This window comes from Pelophylax lessonae (assembly GCF_965119305.1).
Source record: "Pelophylax lessonae genome assembly, chromosome: 3".
NCBI lineage: Eukaryota > Metazoa > Chordata > Amphibia > Anura > Ranidae > Pelophylax > Pelophylax lessonae.
Window position 1 is genome coordinate 30499446 of NC_138770.1, and position 27825 is coordinate 30527270.

Below are 27825 nucleotides of genomic sequence, written 5' to 3' on the forward strand. Positions count from 1 at the left end.
TCATATAGAAGACATTTCCCGCACTCAAGGCACTAATACACCTTGAGGGTTGTGTTGGACCCCTGATGTACAGGAAGACAGGACTTCAATGAGGAATAATTCCCTCACTCAGGACAGGAAAGTGGCTTCTCCCCTGTGTGAGTTCTCTGATGTCTGTAAAGATTAGGCTTCAGTGAAAAACATTTCCCACACTCAGGACAGGAATATGGCTTCTCACCCGTGTGAGATCTCAGATGTATGTTAAGATTGGACTTCACTGAAAAACATTTCCCGCACTCAGGACAGGAATACGGCTTCTCCCCCGTGTGAGATCTCTGATGTCTGTAAAGACTGGCCTTCTGTGAAAAACATTTCCCACACCCAGAACAGGAATACATCTTCCCCGTGTGCAATTTCTGATGTTTGTAAAAACTGGACTTGTCTGAAAAACATTTCCCGCACTCAGGACAGGAATACGGCTTTTCCCCCGTGTGTAATCTCTGATGTGTGAATAGATGGGACTTCCGTGCAAAACATTTCCCACACTCAGTACAGGAAAACCTCTTATTTGTTGGAAGGACGGCACTGTCCCTCACAGTCTGAGGTTCCTTGGGATAAGAGGAATACAATGGTCCGGCACCATCCCTCACAGTCTGAGGTTCCTCAGGATAAGAGGAATACGATGGTCCGGCACTGTCCCTCACAGTCTGAGGTTCCTCAGGATAAGAGGAATACAATGGTCCGGCACCGTCCCTCACAGTCTGAGGTTCCTCAGGATAAGAGGAATACGATGGTCTGGCACCGTCCCTCACAATCTGAGGTTCCTCAGGATAAGAGGAATACGATGGTCCGGCACCGTCCCTCACAATCTGAGGTTCCTCAGGATAAGAGGAATACGATGGTCCGGCACCGTCCCTCACAGTCTGAGGTTCCTCAGGATAAGAGGAATACGATGGTCCATCTACACTGTGTGGTGCTGGATGGAGATTTGAGGTAGTCGAGTTTTCTCCTGGACTATACTGTGTGATGTCCTCATCTTCTACTTTACATTCTGGAGACAAAGTGAGACAATCCACTGAGGTTTTCCTCATTTCGTGTCCATCTTCTAAAATAGGAATACAAAGATTATTATTAGACATCAGCAGATTGGTTCCCCTAAACCAGGACTCCGCCCACATCAGGCAGCTTTGTCTCTGAGGATCTTACAATTCCCCCCTCAAGGTAACTAGTAAATGGGTCCTCTGATCTCCTACCAGGTCATTTCTTTATTCATGGACCTTAGTCAGAGAGTGAGGAAACAACGGGAACTGTCTTTTATAGGAGTGACAGTGATGAGGGGATTATAGGACGAGTGTCCCCTCCCCCATTATCACTCATTGCCATCTTCCCAACACAAGAAGTCCTGCACTTCCTTATTTAGTCCATGATTTAGTCATGAATAACAGCGGGGCTGAGCCCCACCAGAGGTCAGAGAGTGAGGATGGGGGGAGAACCAAGATGAAGAGTGGACTGATCCTGAAGACCACCATCATTGGGTTATTGTATGTACAGCAAGGATCAGGACTATGTAATATACAAAACAAAGTATATACTGTAGAGGTCAGGACTATGTAATGTACAACAAAGAGTATATAGTGCGGGGGTCAGCACTATGTAATGTACAACTTTTTAGCGTATAACAGAGTATATATAGGGGTCAGGAATAAGTAACATCATATTTGTGGACACTGGGCGGGGACTTTATGTTTTACATAAGTTTTATGAACAATTGTAAGAGTTAACTTTTGAGTGCATAATTCATGATTTTTTTTTTTTATTTGTATTGATGTAAACACAGCAGAAATATATTTAGTATACTTAGTCACAGACTGGTTTTCACGTAGCTTTAGAGTTTTGGTTTAACAGAATATGTAGAGCAGGGGTCAGGAGTATGTAATGTACAGCATTCAGTATATATAGTGAAGGGGTCAGGAGTATGTAATGTACAATATAGTGTATATAGTGCAGGGGTCAGGAGTATGTAATGTACAACATAGAGTATATAGTGCAGGGATCAGGAGTATGTAATGCACAACATAGAGTATATAGTGCAGGGGTCAGGAGTATGTAATGTACAACATAGAGTATATAGTGCAGGGATCAGGAGTATGTAATATACAACATAGAGTATATAGTGTGGGGGAAGCTTATATGTTACTTGAGACAAATTGCAGAGGTCTCACACCGCTGCCTCCCATCTCCTGAGACTGTTGACTTGGGTCTGAGACTATACAGACATATCCCTCCACCCGGCACAGCCAGCAGATATCAGAGCAACAAATCTGGGAAAATTGCGGTCAGAGATCTTGCTAGACCTGGGCACTCTGGCCCAATCAGTGAGCAGTATGGGTGGAATGTATTTAGTGTTAATGACTCACCTGTGCTGATCTCTGTAGGAGTGTCCTCCTCTATAAATGTCCCCGTTATTCCATCCTCCTCCATAGACTGCTGATCATCCCTCTCATACCTCTCTTCTTCTTCTGATTTAACCTCAACTTTTATATCTATCAGATCTTCACCCTAAAAAAAAAATGAGAGTAGAATCATCTGTAAAATATAAGCTCACATAAAATAATCCACACATCATCTCCACAAGTCCATGTTCTAGATACTCCATCCCACCAACCTTGTAACAGTGGGGGATGGTGTGATCTTCCTGTGTGGAATCCCGGGAATACAGAGGACGGGGACATCTCTCTGGTGGGTTCCTGGTATTAGGTGGCTCCATCATATCCTTGTGTCCTTCTGAAAACTCCTCCATCACTCCATACTCCTCATCCTCCTCTTTATACTCTTCTTTAACATCAATATTATCATCCCCGAGGTTTCCACTCTGAATATATAATAAAACATTCATTGTAACAAACATGCTGTGTATAAATTATAACTACTAATAATTGTCACTCATCTACCTGAGTACACTGCCGGGGTATAAGATTAATACTTCTAAGATCGAGGATCTTTCTATCAACATTCCTCCCACAACTCTTGGCACCTTACAATCCGCTTACTCGTATCACTAGTGTACCTGTTCCCTCAATACCTCGTTATTCATCTGACACCTTCTCCTCATTATACTAAGCTAACCTTCCTTCTTTATTTCATGACATACATTTATCCCTGAAACAATGGGATGCTTACTGTATAATATCTCCTGGCTAGGCACGGTAAATGTCCTCAAAATGTGGTTCCTCCCCAAACTGCTGTACCTATTGGAGACTCTCCCGGTCCAAGTCCCTCTTTCTCAGCTGAAATTGCTGCAAAGTACCTTTGTTACATTTATATGGCACCATAAGTCCCATCGCATAGCACAATCCACTTTGCTTGGCTGAGATCTAGGGGCGGTCTGGGAGCACCTGACCTGTTAACCACTTCCCATCCGGGCCAATTCTGGCATTTCTCTCCTACATGTAAAAATCATCATTTATTTGCTAAAAAATGACTTAGAGCCCCCAAACATTAAAAAAAATATATATTTTATTCAGCAAAGACCCTAAATAATAAAATGGTGGTCGCAGCAATATTTCAAACACAATTGTTTGGGAAAAAAATACACTTTAATGAATTTTAATGGAAAAAAAAAACAAAATAGATACCTGTAACCCAGTTTTTTGTAAAATATAAAAGATGATGTTACACCGAGTAATTAGATATCAAACACGTGTCATGCTTTAGAATTGCACCCATTCGTGAAATGGCGCAAAACTACGGTACTTAAAAATCTCCATAGGCGACGCTTTCCAAATGTTTACAGGTTACCTGTTTAGAGTTACAGAAGAGGTCTAGTGCTAGAATTATTGCTCTCCCTCTAACGTTCACAGCGATGCCTCACGTGTGTGGTCTGAACATCATATATATATATATATGCGGGCGCAACCTACGTATGTGTTTGATTTTGCCTGCGAGCACGAGGGGACAGGAGTGCTTTAAAAATTTTTTATTGTTATTTATACATTTTTTTATTTGTACACCAACTCTATTTTTTTATCACTTTTATTCCTATTACTAGAAATGTACACATCCCTTGTAATAAGAATAAGGCATGACAGAGCTTTCTTTTGGTGGTATTTGATCACCTGTGCGATTGTTACTTTTTGCGCTATAAACAAAAAAACAGCGTCAATTTTGCAAAAATAACAATATTTTTTACATTTTTTTATATGAAATTCCCCAAAAAAAAAGTAAAAATAAAAATTTTTTAACATTTTGGGCCAATTTTTTTTTTTACCATATGTTTGGTAAAAAACAAAAATCGCAAAAAGCAAATTTTGATTGGTTTGCGCAAAAGGCATTGCGTTTACTAACAAAGGGAAAGATTTTTGTCATTTTTGTTGTTTTTTTTTTAACGCGTAATGGCGGCGATCTGCAATTTTTTTTGCGGGACTGCGACATTGCGGCGGACAGATCGGACCCTCGACTGACATTTTTGACACTTTTGGGGGTACCAGGGACATTACTACAGTAATCAGTGCTATACATATGCACTGTTACTGTAAAAATGACACTGGCAGGGAAGGGGTTAACTTTTTTGAGAGGGAGGGGTTATGTGTGTCCCTAAGGGCGTGATTCTAACTGTGATTGGCTGTGGCTTGAGGTGTAGGAACAGTGATCAACAGTCCTACATAGTAGAACCGTATGATCACCATTCCTACACAGGGGAGAATGACAGGCGGCTTGTTTACATCAGCCGCCTGCCTTTCTCCCTCTGCACCGACGATTGCCGAGTGACCACGCGGGAGCGGAATCGCACCTCCGGCGGCACGCGCTCGCTCCCTAGACCCTCAAAGGCTAGCGACGTAGCCCTTCGTCGCTCTGCCTGTGAGGGGCTGACCGCTGACGTAAATAGTCGTGCGGCGGTCGGCAAGTGGTTAAAAAAAACATTGATCTCTGCTTTCCAGGATGAAAAACTGGCAGTGTTTACATCTGACAGCACCAGAAGTGATGTCATAATGTTGCTTTCAGCCTCCCAGGAGCATAGAGATGGCCGGGGACCATCCATTTTTTGGTAAGCTCTATGGTACTGGAGGGCAGCCGGAGAGGGGGAGGACATCCCCTCCCGCTGCCTGTAAATCAAGTGGCTCATGACCAGCTAGGGCTTTTACAAGATAGGGAATTGCTGGCTGAAAAGAAAGATATCTGGATGATGCCTGCAGCTGCACCCATCATCCAGATATCACCACTTCCAGACCGGGACGTCATATGACAGCCTTCCAGTGGGAAGTGGTTAAATTATTATTATGCCTCCCACCTCCAGACTTTCATGTCCTAGTCTGTCCATCCCCCACCCAGTCGCGGGTCTGAAATATAATTTGGGCTTATCTACCCCACTCACCCATGCCCTTTATTATGGTCAGCTGACTCCACCATGTCCTCTCCACTGAAACAATCCTCCTCCCCTATGCTATTTATGTTGTCCATATGGAAAAAATGTTGCACACAGTATTTTATTTCTTCACCATGTTCTCTCCTGCTTAACCTTTTAAATAATCCTTCAATCCCAGATTCCCTGTCCTATGGAAGGATCCTGCCCTGGGCCGAAGCCCATAGATTTCAGTTACGTCATTTTAAACAAACATGTATACCGAGCGCTGAGGGTACAGATCATAGATGGATTCATGGGAAGACCAGGACAAACCTATGCAGCTGTCAAAATACACTTTGTATAGTGCAAGATACAGGCATACACAAAACAAAAGACCACGCTAGGTGCCCCCAGTGGTCACTAGAAGGAGAATTAGCTGCAGGACTGTGAAAAAAACAGCCAGGTCTATTAAGAGTAAAAGTCTCACAACAGTTTATTACCCACAATGTGGTGGATAAGAACAGTCAAGTTAATGAAAAAGCCAACAATACCACTGCAAAAGGTCCCTGGGCATTAATGGAAGGGTCATCCAGCACTGCGGTGAGGGCTGATAGAGGGGCGCCAGTCCAAAATCCCTGGGAAATACGATACTGCCTCTCGGGGGACCAGACAGAGCGCAGCAACGGACTTGGGTGACATCACATCGGCCAGTGGGCGGGAGCAGAAAGAACCACAGGAAGCCTCGGGATCCCAGCATGGAACGCAAGCTCGGACAGTTGACGTGATGACATGTTTCGCACCCATGCACTTTATCAAGTCATGATATATCATGCTATATTATCTATATACCCTCTTCATGGCGAAATACCTATATACCCTCTTCATGCTTGTGACAGGCCCCATACTCAAGAAAAGTATGTCCGCCGTTTAAGCTTCCGTTGCCTGGTACCAGCACGATCCAAGATCCCTTAGCTCACCCAATCACTTGTCAAGACATCAGTGTAGGGTGGTAAAAAGCATAAGACTGTTTATTCAAACACAGGCACAAAGAGTTATACACTCTGGGACAATCCCCCCTCCCCTTTAGTAGCTAATCCACATACACATATACATCCCATAATAGGTTGATCCCAAGGCAGACAGAAACAATAGAACAATGGGATACAGGCACTTAACAACAACAAACCCCATCCCACCTCAAACTATCTAGCAATGGTCTATTAGATAAACTCCTACAAGCAACCTGAAAATGTCGAACCAATGTATCATAATATATTTCTTGAGGGATATTGTTCATAAATATTATGGTCCTAAGTGAAAGAGCCCCCTTCATTCTTTCAACACAAACCACACATATAGAACCAAGGATAACCGGGGTAACAGGAAATGCTTAGTCCAGTATGGTTGTACTGTGAGTCTGGTTAGTGAAGGCCCAAAACTGTGTTTCTCCATCACCCTGTGCTCCTAATAGACACAGGGTGACTTACACATAGGAGGGGCCGGGGGAGCTGGGCAAGGAGTTTCCTGACCTCTCTAAGGTAAAGCCCCCCGCCCAAAGTAACTCCCGTCACAATGCTGTAATATCTATATACCCTCTTCATGCTGTTTGCGTAATTAAAACCATTGACTATTTTCCTCTTTATTTTTGGGAAATTCAATAAAAATAAAATTACAAAAAAAGAATTCCCAGCACCGCTCACCTCTCCTGTCAGCAGCTCCATCATCTTCTTGGTGACTTCTAGAATCTTCTGCATGTTGTGTCTCTCACGATTTAGGAAGTCACATGGAGGCATTGTGATGGTCATTCGATCACCTGACTTCAGAGGAGGAAATCTCTGTATTGAGGAACCAATAGGAATATCATGTTAGAGTCCCAGAATCCTCCTCACCTCTCCGGTAAGGTCTGTGTTTTATTTATAGAGATAAGAGTGATGTCATGTGACCTCCCAGAATCCTCCTCACCTCTCCGGTCAGGTCTGTGTTTTATTAATAGAGATAAGAGTGATGTCATGTGACCTCCCAGAATCCTCCTCACCTCTCTGGTCAGGTCTGTGTTTTATAAATAGAGATAAGAGTGATGTCATGTGACCTCCCAGAATCCCCCTCACCTCTCCGGTCAGGTCTGTGTTTTATTTATAGAGATAAGAGAGATGTCATGTGACCTCCCAGAATCCTCCTCACCTCTCCGGTCAGGTCTGTGTTCTATTAATAGAGATAAGAGTGATGTCATGTGACCTCCCAGAATCCTCCTCACCTCTCCGGTCAGCAGGTAGATGATCTCCATGGTGAGGTTTAGTATCTTCTCAGTCATGTGACTCTGGTCCTCCTCCATCCTCATTTGATCTGTACAGGTCTCCTTGTAGACGGATAACTTTGGGAAATGAAGGTAAGAATTATTTGGATTGTATTAGTCACACAAAAATAGTACATTGGAGATCTCTTCATGAATTGAATCAATCTTATTGTTGAAGTGATTGGTGATCTCCTGGGCAGTGAGTAAGTTGGAGAGTGGAGGAAGAGGAGGACGAAGAAGAGAGTTGAAGGTAGAGAAGCTTTGTCTGCTTGGCAGTGAAGTGGCAAAAGTAGCATTTTCGGAGGGCAGATTTATATTGGTTGAAGTCATTCTGGGACTTAGTCTTACGCCACAGGTGCTTAAGAGCGCAGCTACGTTTTCTGAAATGTAGCTGCGCTCTTAAGCACGTTTTGCATAGGGGTAGGTGGGTGAAGTACCTGTTAGGAGCTGCGTAGGCCTGGAAGAGTGAGTCCAGAGAAGGCCATCATGGGGGAGGGAAGCAGGAGAAGCAGTGTCGGATTCATGAAGCCAGATTTCAGTAATGGCAAATAAGTTAAAGTAATTCATGATAAAGAGGTCATGGAGGGAGGTGAGTTTGTCACAGACAGAGCGGGCATTCCAGAGGGCTCAGGAGAAGGGGAGATTGGTTTTGGGAAGAAGAGTAAAGGAAAACAAGTTTTGTGGATTGCGGCTGCTGCCAGAAGGTTTAGGGTGATGGGAGCATTGGGCACAGTTATATGATCAGACTATTAAGAGGGCAGAGATTTAAAGATAAGTATCATCATCTGCTGGAGATAAAAGACGTCACAGTGACTATGGAGGAAGAGGACGGACATGACGGGGGGGGTTACTGGGTGTAAATAGAAAATAAAATCTTATTACCTCCTCTGCTGCCATCTCCAGCAATGTCTTCTCTCTACTTCCTCCCAACTCACCTCTCACCCGAAACTTCCTGTCTGTACCTGACATCACTTCCTGTCTGTATTCCATAGAGACTTCCTGTCTGGGTAGAAGTGAGATCACCACCTTGTGGAGCTCAGAGGAACTGCAGCCCTGAGAAACATCTCGGCCTTATGCTGTGTGTATGTATTGTATATCCTTATAGATGGGTCATCTCCACTCCCACCAAGGGGGATAGAAATATATTACTGCTCGGGGGGAGACATTTTGGCCCCTTTAATTTTGCAGTAAAATTGATTGCAGATTTAGTCATGTAGAACATCTGTTATATGGATACAAAAAACCCCAGGCGAGAGTAAAGGGTGGAAATGGCTCCTGATCCCCAGATTTGGTCAATTATGTCACCAATATAAATTGAAAAAAACCTGCGCTATGTGTAACAACTCAAATACCTACAAAAATAACTTATACCGGACTGCTGCTGTAACAAAGGTATGAATTCCCTTTATCAACTAGAAGAGCATTATGTGTCACAGCGCTGTCCTGTTGTGTGTGCACATAAATTATCACAAATACACTAAAATATGTGGACAGGGCCAGGAAAAGGGGTGGGCAGGAGGGGCGGCTGCCCTGGGTGCAGTGGTTTTATTGCAGGAATGGGGGCACCCTGACCCTAACCCTAAGGGAGGGGGGCTGCAGTTTGTCATCTTTGCCCTGGGCCCTGGATCACCTTGTCCCGGCACTGTATGTGGATACCTTCATATATAAAGTGCTAGGAGCTCAAAATAATATTCTCAGCAGATCTACTGCTCCCACTTTACACCTACTTCATTGATCTTTTGGTGTTTATCAATAGATGAAGTAAACTGAATCATGTGCAAATTTATATACAACATAAAGTGTTTTGTGCTCAAGATGCTGTTCCCTGCAGATCCACTGCTCCCACTTTGCACCTACCACTTTAATCTCATAATATTTGCTGCTATATTAAATAACCTAAAAATCTGTGCAAATCCATGTAAACATACAATATTGTGTACTCAATATAGTGTTCTCTGCAAGTCCACTGCTTCCACTTTGCATCTACTTCTCAAAAAAAAAAAAAAAGTCCACAAATGAATGAAAAGTTGATAAGGTGTGAAAGTGCTCCGTGCTCCAAACTGTGCCAGCTGTAGTGTAGCCACGCCTTCTTCCACCTCTTAAACACATGATGGTGAGGGTGCCCCCTTAGTAGTGCTTCCCCATTCACCAGAGCAATATGACTCCCAGCTTTTCAGCTACCAGAGTCACAAACATCCTTCACACTCTCCTCACCTCCGATGGCAAAGGAACTGGATCCTCCTCGCTCACTCCTGCAAGTCTGCTGCACTTTCTGTCAGTCTCCCTCCTAGACTCGGCTTCCTCCTCCGACCGCTGTTCCAGCAGGAGCTCCGCCTCTTCATACACACTCAGGGAGGAGAGAAAGGGGAAGGATATACAGTACATACACACACAGCACAAGGCCGTGTTCACACTACCAGACGTTTCTCAGGGCTGCAGTTCCTCTGAGCTCCACAAGGTGGTGATCTCACTTCTACCCAGACAGGAAGTCTCTATGGAATACAGACAGGAAGTGATGTCAGATATAAATAGGAATTCTGGGGGAGAGGCGAGGTAGGAGGAAGTTGAGAGGAGACGTTGCTAGAAGAGGCAGCAGAGGAGGTAATAAGATCTTATTTTCTATTTACACCCAGTAAACCCCCCGTCATGTCCGTCCTCTTCCTCCATAGTCACTGTGACGTCTTTTATCTCCAGCAGATGATGATACACACATATATAGTGTGGAAACATAGATAAACCCCTTCAGGTGCAGAACATTTCCCCACTTACGGGACCTGAACATTCTCCTCGTTCTTATTTCCCGATTAGTCTAAGTCTAAACAACTTAGTTGACTTGTATTAGGTGTGGGGGGTGGGATGGGGGGGGGTTTGTTTAGACATAAAAAGAATCATATTTGTCCCTCTTTACCAGCAGATAAAAAAACTAGCAAAAAAGACTTTGTGATCTGTCAAACCAAAGGTAAGAGACTTCTGGATCAAAAGAACACTAAACTGAATGTTCCTCTGTGTAATCCCACCGGGGTCCATTCTTCCCTCATATTACCCCCCATACATCCCCATCCTAATATTGTACAACCAGTACAGTCCACATCATTCTCTCTCATCAATTATTGGTTTACAGGGAAACCTGTATAGATCACATGACCAATGAGGATGGAGGAGGACCGGAGTCACATGACTGAGAAGATACTAAACCTCACCCTGGAGATCATCTTCCTGCTGACCGGAGAGGTGAGGAGGATTCTGGGAGGTCACATGACATCACTCTTATCTCTATTAATAAAACACAGACCTGACTGGAGAGGTGAGGAGGATTCTGGGAGGTCACATGACATCACTCTTATCTCTATTAATAAAACACAGACCTGACCGGAGAGGTGAGGGGGATTCTGGGATTCTAACATGATATTCCTATTGGTTCCTTAATACAGAGATTTCCTCCTCTGAAGTCAGGTGATCATATGACCATCACAGTGCCTCCATGTGACTCCCTAAAACCTGAGAGACACAACATGCAGAAGATTCTAGAAGTCACCAAGAAGATGATGGAGCTGCTGACAGGAGAGGTGAGCGGTGCTGGGAATTGTTTTTTGTTATTTTATTTTTATTGAATTTACCAAACATAAACAAGTTACATCCATTGTATTTCACAAAACAGGCAATGAAGAGGGTATATAGATATTACACCATGAAGAGGGTATATAGATATTACACCATGAAGAGGGTATATATAGATATTACACCATGAAGAGGGTATATAGATATTACACCATGAAGAGGGTATATAGATATTACACCATGAAGAGGGTATATAGATATTACACCATGAAGAGGGTATATAGATATTACATCATGAAGAGGGTATATAGATATTACAGCTTACAATAGACATACAGAATACTTGGACAGTATATGCAGTAAACTGAAATAAGTCAGAGGAACCCTCAAAGTTCTGGATAGAACATGAGCTGTTTGGCCATCTGATGGACATATCTGGGTTTGGTGGTTGCCAGGAGAACGGTATTTGCCTGACTGCATTGTGCCAAGAAGAGTTGAAGCTGTTACAGCTGCAAAGGGTGGGCCAACTCAATATTGAACCCTACGGACTAAGACTGGGATGCCATTAAAGTTCATGTGTGTGTAAAGGCAGGCGTCCCAATACTTTTGGCAATATAGTGTAAGTGAAGGTTTTCAGTAATCGGGAGCACCTGGTATAATAGTTTGTAGATGGAGGATATGAGGTGTGGTTGGTGTGGGCCTTGGATTCATATGTGTTTGAATTTGGTTGGTCGGTGTAAAGCTAATGATGGAGGGGGGGATGGAGAAAAATACTTCCATTGAATATAAGAGGTAAAGAGGTTATTGGGAATATGGAGCTTAGTGTGGAATTCCTCAAAGGGTCTGAGTTTGCTTGTAACCAAATCTACAAAATGACGCAACTATAAGGAGAATTATCTGCAGGACTGTGAAAACAACAGCCAGGTCTATTAAGAGGAGAAGTCTCACACCAGATTATTGACCACAATGTGGTGGATAAGAACAGTCAAGTTAATGAAAAAGCCAACAATACCACTGCAAAAGGTCCCTGTTCCCCGCCACTTTCTCCAGGCACATCACAAGCACATGGCTTATCTGGAGGTCATGGTACTTGAGACCATCCACAAGGGTTCTCCTACTGATAATGAAAGGTTCTCCCTCTTATGTAGGAAGGAGACCTTCTGGATTTATACGTTTGGTTCCTTATCACCATATGGCTTGAATGAGGACTTAGAGATCCATAATATTGTCTAATAATAATCCTCATATCCCATTAACTTCTTTTTACCACTTTGTGTGTCATAATTGTGGTCGCTGGCAGACATATTAATATTAATAGTAATATTTTATTATTTATTATTATTATTATTATTATTATTATTATAGTATACAGGCAAATATTCCCCTTTTTATTATTTTTCTTTTTCTAATTGATATGACGATATTTTGTACATTTGTGATTATACTGTAGAGTTTATATTTGATGGCAACTGACTCAATGGCAGCCATAAGCATTGATCGGTTAAGTGGCATCCAGATCTGCATAGCTCCGCCCACTCCCCGCTGTATGTGTCCTCTATTGGGACACATACAGCTTAAATACTCCAGTTGTCTTTATCCCCGTGACTTGATAAAGCGCATGCACGTGAAACACGTCATCACGGCAACTTTACAAGCTTGCGTTCCATGCTGGGACCCCAAGGCTTCCTCTGGTTCTTCCTGCCCCCCCCCCCTTACTGGCTGACCGCAACGTCACCTGAGCGCTCTGCTGTGCTCAGTCTGGTTCCCTGAGTGTCAATATCGTATTTCCCAGGGCTTTTGTATTGGCGCCCCTCTATCAGCCCTCACCGCAGTGCTGGATGACCCTTCCATTAATGCCCAGGGACCTTTTGCAGTGGTATTGTTGGCTTTTTCATTAACTTGACTGTTCTTATCCACCACATTGTGGGTAATAAACTGTTGTTACCCTAATAGACCTGGCTGTTGTTTTCACAGTGCTGCAGATAATTCTTCTTCTAGTGACCACTGGGGGCACCTAGCGTGGTCTTTTGTTTTGTGTATGCCTGTATCTTGCACTATACAAAGTGTATTTTGACAGCTGCATAGGTTGTCCTGGTCTTCCCATGAATCCATCTATGATCTGTGCCCTCAGCGTTCGGTATATATGTTTGTTTAAAGTGACTCTTATCCCTTTTACCACATGTTATCACGGATCTATGTAAGTGCCATTAATTTATGATTAGCTGTGCCATTATTATATTATGATTTCAACTTCTATCACTTCTATATTGCACTTTGGTTAACATTTGGTATCACATTTTTAATAAGACACCCACTTATTCTTATTAATTTAATTCACCTATATCGCTTGAGGTTATTATAGTATATATACCGCATTGGTACTAGGTACACCATACCAGTATTTTGCACTACGGCACTTTATTTGTCAGTCACTTGTGTGCATATTTATTCACGCACTTAATTTATTTGCATTCCTGGATTGGACACATATTGCACTATAATTTATTTATATACGGTTTACACTTTCGCACATTTTTTTTAGATTTTTTAGATATTTATTGAGTGGTATGAAAATATTGGCAGCGCCACATTCCTTCCCTTATTGAACTCTAATTTTCTATATATCCTCGGAATATAGTTTGAAGGGGGCTGCAGCCAACACTTATGGAGTAACTTGATATATCCTAAGCGCGAATTTCTCTACATTCATCAAATTTTATGATTTTTGCATGTAGGAGAGAAATGCCAGAATTGGCCCGGATGGGAAGTGGTTAACAGGTCGGTGCTCCCAGACCACCCCTAGATCTCAGCCAAAGCAAAGTGGATTGTGCTATGCGATGGGACTTATGGTGCCATATAAATGTAACAAAGGTACTTTGCAGCAATTTCAGCCGAGAAAGAGGGACTTGGACCGGGAGAGTCTCCAATAGGTACAGCAGTTTGGGGAGGAACCACATTTTGAGGACATTTACCGTGCCTAGCCAGGACATATTATACAGTAAGCATCCCATTGTTTCAGGGATAAATGGATGTCTTGGAATAAAGAAGGAAGGTTAGCTTAGTACAATGAGGAGAAGGTGTCACATGAATAACGAGGTATTTGAGGGAACAGGTACACTAGTGATACGAGTAAGCGGATTGTAAGGTGCCCAGAGTTGTGGGAGGAATGTTGATAGAAAGATCCTCGATCTTAGAAGTATTAATCTTATACCCCGGCAGTGTACTCAGGTAGATGATTGACAATTATTAGTAGTTATAATTTATACACAGCATGTTTGTTACAATGAATGTTTTATTATATATTCAGAGTGAAATCCTCGGGGATTATAATATTGTTGTTAAAGAAGAGTATAAAGAGGAGGATGAGGAGTATGGAGTGATGGAGATGTTTTCAGAAGGATACAAGGATATGATGGAGCCACCTAATACCAGGAACCTACCAGAGAGATGTCCCCGTCCTCTGTATTCCCGGGACTCCACACAGGAAGGTCACACCATCCCTCACTGTTACAAGGTTGGTGCGATGGAGTATCTAGAACATGGACTTGTGGAGATGGTGTGTGGATTATTTTATGTGAGCTTATATTTTACAGATGATTTTTCTCTCATTTTCTTTAGGGTGAAGATCTGATAGATATAAAAGTTGAGGTTAAAGCAGAAGAAGAAGAGACGTATGTGAGGGATGATCAGCAGTCTATGGAGGAGGATGGAATAACGGGGACATTTATAGAGGAGGACACTCCTACAGAGATCAGCACAGGTGGGTCATTAACACTAAATACATTCCTCCACCCATACTGCTCACTGATTGGTCCAGAGTGCCCAGGTCTAGCAAGATCTCGGACCGCAATTTTCCCAGATTTGCTTGCTCTGATATTTGCTGGCTGTGCCGGGTGGAGGGATATGTCTGTATAGTCACAGAACCACTTCACTGAGTGCAGTCTCAGTAGATGGGAGGCTGCGGTGTGGGACCTCTGCAATTTGTCTCAAGTAACATATAAGCTTCCACTGGTTACTGAATACCAATATTATGAGTCCTGGCCCCCGCACTATATACTCTATGTTGTACATTACATACTCCTGACCCCTTTACTATATACTGAATGCTGTACATTACATACTCCTGACCCCTGCACTACATATTCTGTAAAACCAAAACTCTAAAGCTACGTGAAATCCAGTCTGTGACTAAATATACTAAATATATACAAAATATATTTCTGCTGTGTTTACATCAATACAAATCATTAAAAAAAATCATGAATTATGTAAACATAAAGTGCACTCAAAAGTTAACTCTTACAATTGTTCATAAAACTTATGTAAAACATAAAGTCCCCGCCCAGTGTCCACAAATATGATGTTACTTATTCCTGACCACTGCACTGTATATTTTTTGTTTTACATTACATACCCCTGACCCCTATATATACTCTGTTATACGCTAACAAGTTGTACATTACATAGTGCTGACCCCCGCACTATATACTCTATGTTGTACCTTACATAGTCCTGACCTCTACTCTATATACTTTGTTTTGTATATTACATAGTCCTGACCCTTGCTGTACATACAATAACCCAATGATGGTGGTCTTCAGGATCAGTCCAGGCTTCATCTTTGTTCTCCCCCCATCCTCACTCTCTGACCTCTGGTGGGGCTCAGCCCCGCTGTTATTCATTACTAAATCATGAACTAAATAAGGAAGTGCAGGACTTCTTGTGCAGGGAAGATGGCAATGAGTGATAGAGGGGGAGGGGACACTCGTCCTATAATCCCCTCATCACTGTCACTCCTATAAAAGACAGTTCTCGTTGTTTCCTCACTCTCTGACTAAAGTCCATGAATAAAGAAATGAACTGGTAGGAGATCAGAAGACCCATTTACTAGTTACCTTGAAGGGGGAATTGTAAGATCCTCAGAGACAAAGCTGCCTGATGTGGGCGGAGTCCTGGTTTAGGGGAACCAATCTGCTTGTGTCTAGTAATAATCTTTGTATTTCTATTTTAGTAGATGGACGGGAGATGAAGAAAACCTCAGAGGATTGTCTCACTTTGTCTCCAGACTGTAAAGTAGAAGATGAGGACATCACACAGTATAGTCCAGGAGAAAACCCGGCTACCTCAAATGTCCATCCGGCACCACACAGTGTAGATGGACCATCGTATTCCTCTTATCCTGAGGAACCTCAGACTGTGAGGGACAGTTCCGGACCATCGTATTCCTCTTATCCTGAGGAACCTCAGACCGTGAGGGACAGTTCCGGACCATTGTATTCCTCTTATCCTGAGGAACCTCAGACTGTGAGGGACGGTGCCAGACCATCGTATTCCTCTTATCCTGAGGAACCTCAGACTGTGAGGGACGGTGCCGGACCATTGTATTCCTCTTATCCTGAGGAACCTCAGACTGTGAGGGACAGTGCCGGACCATCGTATTCCTCTTATCCTGAGGAACCTCAGACTGTGAGGGATGGTGCCGGACCATTGTATTCCTCTTATCCCAAGGAACCTCAGACTGTGAGGGACAGTGCCGTCCTTCCAACACATAAGAGGTTTTCCTGTACTGAGTGTGGGAAATGTTTTGCACGGAAGTCCCATCTATTCACACATCAGAGATTACACACGGGGGAAAAGCCATATTCCTGTCCTGAGTGCGGGAAATGTTTTTCAGACAAATCCAGTTTTTACAAACATCAGAAATTGCACACGGGGAAGAAGATGTATTCCTGTCCTGAGTGTGGGAAATGTTTTTCACAGAAGGCTAGTCTTTACACACATCAGAGATCTCACACAGGGGAGAAGCCATATTCTTGTTCTGAGTGTGGGAAATGTTTTTCAGTGAAGTCCAATCTTAACATACATCAGAGATCTCACACGGGGGAGAAGCCATATTCCTGTGCTGAGTGTGGGAAATGTTTTTCACTGAAGCCTAATCTTTACAGACATCAGAGATCTCACACGGGGGAGAAGCCGTATTCCTGTCCTGAGTGAGGGAATAGTTCCTCACTGAAGTCCTGTCTTCCTGGACATCAGGGTCCCACACAACTCTTGAGGTGTATTAGTGCCTTCAGTGCTGGGAATGTTTTCTATATGAATGTTGCTAGACATCACAGCTTTTATGTGGGGAAGAAGCCTCACACCTCAGATATACTCCATGGCTGATCTTCATCATGTAAGAAACACTTCATAAGGAGATCAGAGATCACCAAAGACATGGATGAAGTGTTGTCCCCCCCCTCCTCCTCCCCTCCCCCACCCTTCCTTCCTACTCTCCACTCCTCCTCCCTCCTTCTTCTTCTTCTACTTCTTCTCCCCCCCCCCTTCCTTTCATCTTTTTCCACCTGGTCCACCCTCCCACCCCCCCCCCCACTTTCCCCCCCCCCTCTATCCGCCCCCCCCCTCAACTCCATCTTTGGTGCGGCTACCATGCGTGGAGCCCTGTCTGAAATACTGTGTTCCTGCTGTAATGTTGCCACATGATATGTTGCTCTGTAACCTCACTTTTGTAACCATTACTTTTCGTTCCATATCTGTTCTGTTTGTACTGTTGCATTTTGTAAATCTTCCAATAAAAATGCAATGGAAAAAAGAAAGAAATTCCCCCATGTATCTGTCAGTACATTTAAAAGGTCCACATTTCCAGCTAAGTATGAGGGGAAGCGCCAGAGTTTCTGCGACGTAGACAGGGATTGGTCTGAGAAAGTCAATGAGATGGGAGCGTGGTCAGAGATCGCTAAGTCACCTATAGCCGGGTTGATCGTAAATTTCAGGAAGGTGTGATTGCAAAATATATAATTGATTCTGGACAGGCTGTTGTGAGGAGGGGAGAAGAAAGTAAAGTCTCTACCTAACGGGTGAGTCTGCCTCCAGGTGTCGGTCGGGGGTCAGGGAGTGGGCGAAGTCTGAGAGGAAGGAATGATTATCAGGAGGGGTGAGAGACTGTGTGGCTCTAGATTTGTCCTCCGCAGGGTACATAACGGTATTGAAGTCTCCCCCTACCAAGAAGGGAAGATGTGCAAATGGGGCTAGTTTGGAAGTCAGTGTCTGAAAGTACAATTTTGTGGGGGAGTTGGGGGCGTATACAGTCGCGATAACCATGGTGGTATTGTGAATTTTTAGTGTTAAAATGAGTAGTCTGCCGTCACCAGCATGATCAACAGATACAATCTCAGGGGAAGGCTTTGTGTATAAGAATAAGGACAAGACACAAAAAAGCTCTTAGTTCACTCCCTGGTCATCTCGCGCCTCGACTACTGCAACTCCCTTCTCATTGGCATACCTCTAAACAGGCTATCCCCCCTTCAATCCATCATGAATGCTGCCGCCAGACTCATCCACCTTACCAATCGCTCAGTGTCCGCTGCTCCTCTCTGTCAAGCCCTCCACTGGCTTCCGCTCACCCAACAAATTAAATTCAAAATACTTTCAACATCTTACAAAGCAATCCACAGCCTAGCCCCCAGCTACATCACCAGCCTCGTCTCAAAATACCAACCTAATCGCTCTCTTCGTTTCTCTCAAAACCTCCTGCTCTCTAGCCCCCTCGTAACCTCCTCCCATGCTCGACTCCAGGACTTTTCCAGAACCTCTCCAATCCTATGGAACTCCTTACCCCTATCTGTGTGATTATCTCCCACCCTTTTAGCTTTTAGGCGATCTCTGAAAACCCTCCTTTTCAAAGAAGCCTATCCTACCAGCCCCTAATAAATGTACCTCCATTTTCTCCATCAACCCATCCCCCACGGTTATTGCCTTTTTGTTTCACTTTACCCTCCCTTTTAGATTGTAAGCTCTAACGAGCAGGGCCCTCTATTTCCTCCTGTTCTGAACTGTATTGTAACTGTATTGTCTTCCCTCAAATTGTAAAGCGCTGCGCAAACTGTTGGCGCTATATAAATCCTGTATAAAAATAATAATAATAACTGCCTTGTTTTTGGTCGAGGCTGAGCCATGGACCTGTCCCACCCATAATTTGCGCATACGGTAAAGGTCTTTATGGCAGGTGCATTTCCTGTAAAAGCGCTACATCCATTTTAAGGCGTTTCAAATGGCGCAGTATGGCCATCCGTTTGTGGGGGGACCGCAATCCCTTGACGTTCCAAGATACTAATTTGATATCAAGGAGGTTTATATGGAGAGGATATGAAATGGGTGAATACTAGTAGTGTAAAAGTGCGGGCAATGGGTATGGACCGAAGGTAAGATGCTTGAGTGCCCTGAGTGCTGGTGGAGCATGCCTTCTGGGAGGATAAGTGTGGAAAGGTATTCCCTGAAACAGGACAAAAAAATAGAAAAACAATAATAAACATAGAAAAACATACCATTGAAGTACTCAACTTCACTTTTTTCCTGATAAACATCCTGTTCTCATCACGGCGTTACCGGAGTGGCTAGCTCCCTCGCCAGGGCATAGAACCACTGGGGAAACGTCAGGCATCACGGTATCAGAAGTCCAGCATTGCCGTTAGTGTACCTATGCTTTCTGAGATTCCCCAGTGAGGCAGGCCCCCGGTAGGCTCTCCAGGTCACTCCAGCAAGACTGCGGGGGGGGGGGGGGGGGAGCAGAGAAAAAACAACAATAACAAAAAAAAAAGAGAAAATGAATGCAAAAAGAACAACAGAAATAGAGCAACATTCCGATTAACCTTTGTGGAACATGAGGGAATAAGCTGCACCAGAAGGTAGCATGGAACATCCACGAACCAGCCATCAGAGAGCCAGTCCACCAAGAAAGAGAGAACAAGAGAACCTGAATATGGAGTAACCTTACGTATCACGAAGGTCTAGGTCTCAAGAGTTCAACGAGGACAGTCATTGCGGGATCTGTTTGCATATCGAGCCCGTTTGGTGGAGTACTTTCTTGGACTGCGGATATCTCTGATGTCTGGGGACCGCAGAGAAGGAGAAGAATCCTGGGCATCCATGGGGATTTGCATGTACGCTTGCAGGTAATTTGCTGCTTCATCGGGATGTGAAAAATATTATGATTCGCCCGCTGAGGTGGTAAATTGCAGGACTGCTGGGTAGGCCAGGGTAAACTTTATTCCTTTCTGGAAAAGCGCAGCACAGGCAGGTTGAAAAGCTTTGCGTCGCTTTGCGACTTAATGCGAGTAGTCTGTGAACAGTAAGAATTTGTGTCCATCCACTTGCAATGATTTTGCGTTGCAGAATGACTTAAGTATGGCAGCCCTGTCTGCATAATTAAGGTAGCGCACGATCACTGGGCGCAGTGTGTGCCTATCGTTGGATGGGGGGCCCAGTCTGTGAGCTCTTTCCACTGAGCAGGGAGTGGATAGCCCCAGTATTTGAGGAATACGGGCTGAACACAAATCAGGAATTGTAGCGGCCGTGTAAGATTCTGGGACCCCAATGACACGCAGGTTGTTCCTACGAGAACGATTTTCTAGGTCCTCAAGTTTGTCCAGGATGTATTGCTGAGTCTGGGCATGCCTCTGGTCATTAGCTAAGTTGGATTGCACCTCATCCTTAACGTCAGACAGTCTGTGTTCTAGATCTGTCAGTCTATTTGATTGCTCTCCCATTTCTCTGCGGAGCTGCGCTATGCCTGCTGTCACTGCATTATCCACTGCTGCTGTGATCGTGGGAGAAAGAAGGGCAGCGACAGCTTGAGAAATCCTGGCATACTGCTCTTCTTCACAGGTGGAAGCAGCGGTGAAGGAGAAGTGCTGTGGAGGAGCCGCTGTGTCTGATGACTGTGGGTGAGTTGCGGCAGCCATTTTAGGTGTATACACGGCGGGAGGCTCGGATGCCGAGCGGGTCTCTCCAGGACCTTGAGCTGGATGGATTATGAACCGACCCATGTATTACTTGCCCGGGGTGTTGTGAGGGCGGATCATGGAGACGCTGCTGGCTGAAGGAGCTGCAGAGACGGTTTTACATGCTGAGGTGTCCGGAGCCGCCGCTACAGCCGTCTACCTCATCAGGCGCCGGAACCGGAACTTCCACACTCATTCTAAGTGTTCTATCAAACTGTCTTATGAGTATCAGTACCAAATATATTTTTAGAAATGTTTTTAGATAGATTGTGTAATAAATTTGAGAATAAGCCCCCATAATGCCCGGTGTTTACTGCATACAGACGTTGCCGCTGGACACACATGGGGGATCATTCATGTACAGATGTGTGTGTACATCCATTGTAATTACACACACAATTTTTATTGTATTTTTATAATTTTTTTTAATCTATTTATTCTCCTTCTATGTATATTAATCTGTCATCTCAATTAATTTACTTTTATTATTTTTATTTTCATTTTGATATTTTTTAATTTTTTAAAATGTATTTTCTATTTTTATTATTTTCACAAATCCTTTTTTTCCCATCTGTGACCACCGCTGTGGGGACACTCGTGTGTTTACTATGTTAGACCGGAAGTGACGTGTTCTGCTACTTCTGGTTTCCGGCCAGTACACTGGGGCTTCCATGTGACGGTGCTTTTATCATCAATATTGTTGTCTTTTGCATCCTGGGTCACATTGCGGCTGTTCCCCCTGGTATTTGGCCCTTGTGTCTCCGGTTACTGCTTTTCCATTGCCCCTGGGGAACACAGGAGCACACACGAAACCAGGAGTGCGGCTTCACTTCCAGTTTCCGGGATCCCGGCAGCTTGCAGTCCATGGCCATCTGACAGCTTGCCGGATCTCACAGTGGCAATGGGGAGACAGAGCACAGAGGGGTCCCAGTGCTGATGATTCCTGCAGGGCCCAACCATCTCTCCCCTGATTGCCACAGCTTCCATCTACATATACATTTAATATATTAGGGTTTTTATTCTTTCGGCTACTCCCTTCCTGCTAGTAGGGGGCAGATTTTGGTGTGCTTTGCTGCATTTAAACACGAGGTATTTGGTTGCGCTGGTTAGCACAGCTCTGAAGAAGGGAGTGCGCCGTCAAATTGTGTTAGCATGCTTATGTGAGGTTGCAGAAACACTTGGGTTTTCTGCCTCGTGAATCCTTGTATGTACATGCTGTATACTTCTGCACCTTTTTGAGCATGCATTTTATTGGTTGCTTTTAATATTAATACATTCTGTGTTTACTGATTATGCACTAGGGTTTGCACCTTCCCCTTCTTTGTTTTTTGTGGCTGATTCACATAGGCATCTCTGGTGTCTCCCCCTGGTTCTGGAAGTTTAGAGAAACTTCTAGAAGTCAGTGGGTGGAGGCCAGGATGGTTGATCTGCATACTTAGGGGAACCTGTGGTTAGTCCAGTCCTTAAATATGGGAGAGCCACACTAGCAGAAAAGTTGGGTGCAGGGGTGGACTGACAATAGGAGATCATCAGGCCCCCCTGTGTTCCCGCCCACACGCAGACCACAGCCACACAAAGCCTCACCTACATATTTCACTTCTCACAAATGGTTTTAAGCAGCAATATAAGAAAAGCGGTGTCCCACCTCCTAGCAGCAGCTAAACCAGGGGTGGGCAAACTTTTTGACTCGAGGGCCACAATGGGTTCATATATTGGACCCGGGGGCCGAACCATAGAGTAGATGGACGGTGTGTATGTGTGCCCCCTTTCAATGCAGAGATGCCAGCATGCCCCCTTTAAATGCAGATATGCCAGCGTGCCCCCTTTCAATGCAGATATGCCAGCGTGCCCCCTTTCAATGCAGATATGCCAGCGTGCCCCCTTTCGCTGCAGATATGCCAGGGGCCCCCTTTCAATGCAGATATGCCAGCATGCCCTCTTTCAATGCAGATATGCCAGGGGCCCCCTTTCAATGCAGATATGCCAGCATGCCCACTTTCAATGCAGATATGCCCCCCCCCCCCCGCGAGACCAGTGCGCCCCCCGCGAAACCAGTGCACTTACCTCAGGCAGCGCTTCTCTTCAGTCCCCCGACGTCTCCTCGAGTCCTCTGTCCTCCCGCCTCCTTCTCGGACAATGGCATGGGGTTTGCCTTTCGGCCAATCAGGAAGCGGGAGGACCCGCTTCCTGATTGGCCAGGAGGAGGATCCGTGTGACAATAGCAAATTTTCATTCGCTATTGTCACACAATGGGCGGGCTCGGGGCGCACTTCTCTGTGCACCCTGGCCGCCACTGCCCAAGTTCCTCGGGCGGCACAGTACCGTTTGATCCACGGTACCGGTCTGCGGCTGTGCGCTCCGCGGGCCGGATTAAAAGGTCCGCTGGGCCGCAGCTTGCCCATTCCTGAGCTAAACTGAACTAGCAATGTCAGCAAGCAGAAGTGTAACTACAGGGGTTGCAGGGGTCTCAATAGTGACCCAGTCTAATGCTCCCCTGTCACATTGGGTTTGACTAGATACGAGGAACAGCAGGTCTGCATATAGCGGAACCAATGCTTTCTAGTTTTCTCCTGTAGCCACTGAAAGCCAGCTACTCCCTCCTACCAGCATGCAGTGGCTGCAGGAGGAAAATGGAGGGCATCGGTTCCTTTATATGCCACCCCCACTGCCCCTCCAATGTGTCCTCAATCTCCTTTCTATGGCTCACAACAGCTGTGATTAATGGTGGCATGCTGGATGCCACTGGGTAGAATGCAGAAAGACCAGACTAGCTAGAATGAACCCGGAAGTGATGTGTATTAGGTGACTTGCGGGTTCAGTGCTATAATTCCTGACCGCTGTGGCTGGAGAAGCTGTGAATGGAGAATGATCTGCTCTCCATTATCTTCAGTAGAGGGCAGATAGATTCCTGATGTCTCATTAAAGAGAACCTGTCACAATAAAATGCTATCACATAGGGGGGCTATTGGTCTATTATGAAATGATAAAAAGTTAAGTAATAAAAGTAAAAAAAAAATTACACCCAAAAACTAAAACCCCGCCCCAAAATCTTTGTTCCCGTGTACACACAAACATAAAACAAAAACATTGATTGCACATATTACATAATGCCATGCATGCCATTCTACATCCATTATTCAGAGTTCCCTCTACACACAGGACCTGGAAAGGCTTTTAAAGCGCCATCTATGGGACATTTCTGGATACCAAAGTTAGTCATCATTTCATCAGCACACACAATTATAAGGCTGGACATGCTGGGTATCAATTTACTCAGCACAACCTCATCTCTTATATTTTACCAAAAAATAAGAAATAAAACACTGTATGTCCTCTAATATTACATTTATTGTATTTGTTACTGAAAGTTACAATTGATGAACTATTGGGTTATTACCATGTGACATATAAAATGTAACTTCCACCCTTTTATTCTCCAGGACCTCTGCTTTCACAATATATATGTTTAGGTGTTTTACAGAGTACCCAACATTTTATATTCCAGAAATGTCCCTGCTGTGCCACATTCTCTAGCTGTGCTGGGAACTCAGCCTACTCTCCTCCAATGATCAGTCTTATCCTGACACACCGCCCCCTGCACAGCCGTTCACTGGGAAGATCAGGGTGCTGCTGTTTATCTTGCCCCAGCTCTTAGGCAGCTGAGAACAGAGGAATGGGATCACTTATAAAAAAGGGGAAAAAGGTATACAGATGTGTGTATCTATATATATATATATATATATACACATTACATTCTTCTCTTTTCTTAAGAACTGGGGGAGGAGAAACAGCAGTGAACTGTATATATGAGATGCACCTGTTTATATATATATATATATATATATATAGTGGGTACAGAAAGTATTCAGACCCCCTTAAATTTTTCACTCTTTGTTATATTGCAGCCATTTGCTAAAATCATTTAAGTTCATTCTTCTTCCTCATGAATGTACACATAGCACCCCATACTGACAGAAAAACACAGAATTGTTGACATTGTTGCAGATTTATTAAAAAAGAAAAACTGAAATATCACATGGTCCTAAGTATTCAGACCCTTTGCTCAGTATTTAGTAGAAGCCCCCTTTTGATCTAATACAGCCAGGAGTCTTTTTGGGAAAGATGCAACAAGTCTTTCACACCTGGATTTGGGGATCCTCTGCCATTCCTCCTTGCAGATCCTCTCCAGTTCTGTCAGGTTGGATGGTAAACGTTGGTGGACAGCCATTTTTAGGTCTCTCCAGAGATGCTCAATTGGGTTTAAGTCAGGGCTCTGGCTGGGCCATTCAAGAACAGTCACAGAGTTGTTGTGAAGCCACTCCTTCGTTATTTTAGCTGTGTGCTTAGGGTCATTGTCTTGTTGGAAGGTAAACCTTCGGCCCAGTCTGAGGTCCAGAGCACTCTGGAGAAGGTTTTTGTCCAGGATATCCCTGTACTTGGCCGCATTCATCTTTCCCTCGATTGCAACCAGTCGTCTTGTCCCTGCAGCTGAAAAACACCCCCACAGCATGATGCTGCCACCACCATGCTTCACTGTTGGGACTGTATTGGACAGGTGATGAGCAGTGCCTGGTTTTCTCCACACATACCGCTTATAATTAAGGCCAAAAAGTTCTATTTTGGTCTCATCAGACCAGAGAATCTTATTTCTCACCATCTTGGAGTCCTTCAGGTGTTTTTTAGCAAACTCCATGCGGGCTTTCATGTGTCTTACACTGAGGAGAGGCTTCCGTCGGGCCACTCTGCCATAAAGCCCCGACTGGTGGAGGGCTGCAGTGATGGTTGACTTTCTACAACTTTCTCCCATCTCCTGACTGCATCTCTGGAGCTCAGCCACAGTGATCTTTGGGTTCTTCTTTACCTCTTTCACCAAGGCTCTTCTCCCCCGATAGCTCAGTTTGGCCGGACGGCCAGCTCTAGGAAGGGTTCTGGTCGTTCCAAACGTCTTCCATTTGAGGATTATGGAGGCCACTGTGCTCTTAGGAACCTTAAGTGCAGCAGAAATCTTTTTGTAACCTTGGCCAGATCTGTGCCTTGCCACAATTCTGTCTCTGAGCTCTTCAGGCAGTTCCTTTTGACCTCATGATTCTCATTTGCTCTGACATGCATTGTGATCTGGAAGGTCTTATATAGACAGGTGTGTGGCTTTCCTAATCAAGTCCAATCAGTACAATCAAACACAGCTGGACTCAAATGAAGGTGTAGAACCATCTCAAGGATGATCAGAAGAAATGGAAAGCACCTGAGTTAAATATATGAGTGTCGCAGCAAAGGGTCTGAATACTTAGGACCATGTGATATTTCAGTTTTTCTTTTTTAATAAATCTGCAACAATGTCAACAATTCTGTGTTTTTCCGTCAATATGGGGAGCTATGTGTACATTCATGAGGAAGAAGAATGAACTTAAATGATTTTAGCAAATGGCTGCAATATAAAAAAGAGTGAAAAATTTAAGGGGGTCTGAATACTTTCCGTACCCACTGTATACACACATACACACACATACGGTATACACAAATGTTTTGCCTTTTATTTCTATTATAAACTGAATGGGTTGTTCTACAAGGCGATCGTTTACATACACAGCACTTTTTCGGCACTTTTCAGGTGCTTTTGAGACGTTAGCAGTGCACTTTTTTTAAGGACATGTGACTCAAAAACTGCAACTGAAAGAAAGAAAGAAAAGTAAGTCTGTCTGGGGATCTACCGCCAGCCATTCCTGGAGTCAGCACTTTGTGTTTGGAACCTGCAGATAGGGGAGCCAAGGAGACCATATTATGTGGAATAGGGGTTGTTTGTCTCGGAAGACACAAACCATTCTTTAATTTAATATTATCCATGTGAGCTTACACTTCGTTAGGACGATGTCTATATCTGGGCTTTTCCAGGCGGTCCCAATAGCAATTTTGGCCGCCAAGAACATGAAGTATATTAAGGAAGAGAGAAAAGATCGCTGGTGCCGCACATCCATGGAGTCCTAAGGTGTATGAGAACCTCAGCCTGAGCTCACACCAGGCCACGCCCCCAACATGTTTTACTCCGCCCCCGGAGCTTAGTCATGGGGAAGAACATGAAGTATATTAAGGTCTGTGTGTGTCTCAGAACATTTTCTACTGGTTTATTCAGTAGGGTAACACTTGCATCTTTGGTAACAATGACCGTCGTACCTGAAAAAATAAGAGTGTACCCTCATCCTAAAGAGGCGCACTTTAGGACAAGTCCACCATATGTGTAGAAAGGTGCCCATCTGGCCACACCCCCTGAAGCAGGAGGCCGACGAGCCCGGGTGATGACACCAATTTCTATTATACTTAGCGCCATCAAATGGCCAAATGCACATTTTTAGTTTTAAATGAATGATTGGTTTAACCACTTAAGCTCTTGAAGGTTTTACCCCCTTCATGACCAGAGCATTTTTTTTGCTATTCAGCAGTGCGCTACTTTAACTGGTAATTGTGTGGTCATGCAACACCGTAGACAAATGACATTTATATCATTTTTTTCGCACAAATAAAGCTTTTTTGTGGCCTTTAATCACAACTGGGTTTATTTTTTATTATATAAACAAAAAATCATACATTTTGAAAAAAAAAAAAAAAAAGAAAACAAAAAAAAAACAATATTTCTATTATAAAATATATCCAATAAACAGAAAATTATACAACAAAAAAAAAAAATCTAAATGTCTGTATAAGTTTAGGTCCAACTGTATTCTGCTACATGTCTTTGGTATAAAAAAAAAAAATCCCATGAAGTGTATATTAATTGGTTTAAATGAAAGTTATAGTCTACAAACTATCGTGGAATTTACACAGCTTTGACGTTAAACTGGTAATAGTGGTAATCAGCAACTTATAGTGGGACTGTAATAGTG

The 27825-nt window shown here is 43.9% G+C and overlaps 4 protein-coding genes across 4 annotated transcripts in view; 2 read left to right on the forward strand and 2 right to left on the reverse strand.

Annotated features, from left to right (window-relative positions):
- The window catches only part of LOC309550684 (uncharacterized protein), a 1024308-nt gene that overhangs the window by 532221 nt on the left and 464262 nt on the right, over positions 1-27825 (forward strand). The window contains exon 7 of the mRNA XM_082251019.1: positions 16826-17012. Within this exon, the coding sequence (XP_082107145.1) occupies positions 16826-17012 (187 nt within the window). The remainder of the gene's footprint in view (positions 1-16825; positions 17013-27825) is intronic.
- The window catches only part of LOC309550755 (uncharacterized protein), a 318095-nt gene that overhangs the window by 288472 nt on the left and 1798 nt on the right, over positions 1-27825 (reverse strand). The gene's annotated exons all lie outside the window — the stretch shown is intronic.
- LOC309550736 (uncharacterized protein) overlaps positions 1-27825 on the reverse strand; it is an 851482-nt gene that overhangs the window by 215329 nt on the left and 608328 nt on the right. The window lies entirely within an intron of this gene.
- LOC309550715 (uncharacterized protein) overlaps positions 1-27825 on the forward strand; it is a 523380-nt gene that overhangs the window by 197291 nt on the left and 298264 nt on the right. The window lies entirely within an intron of this gene.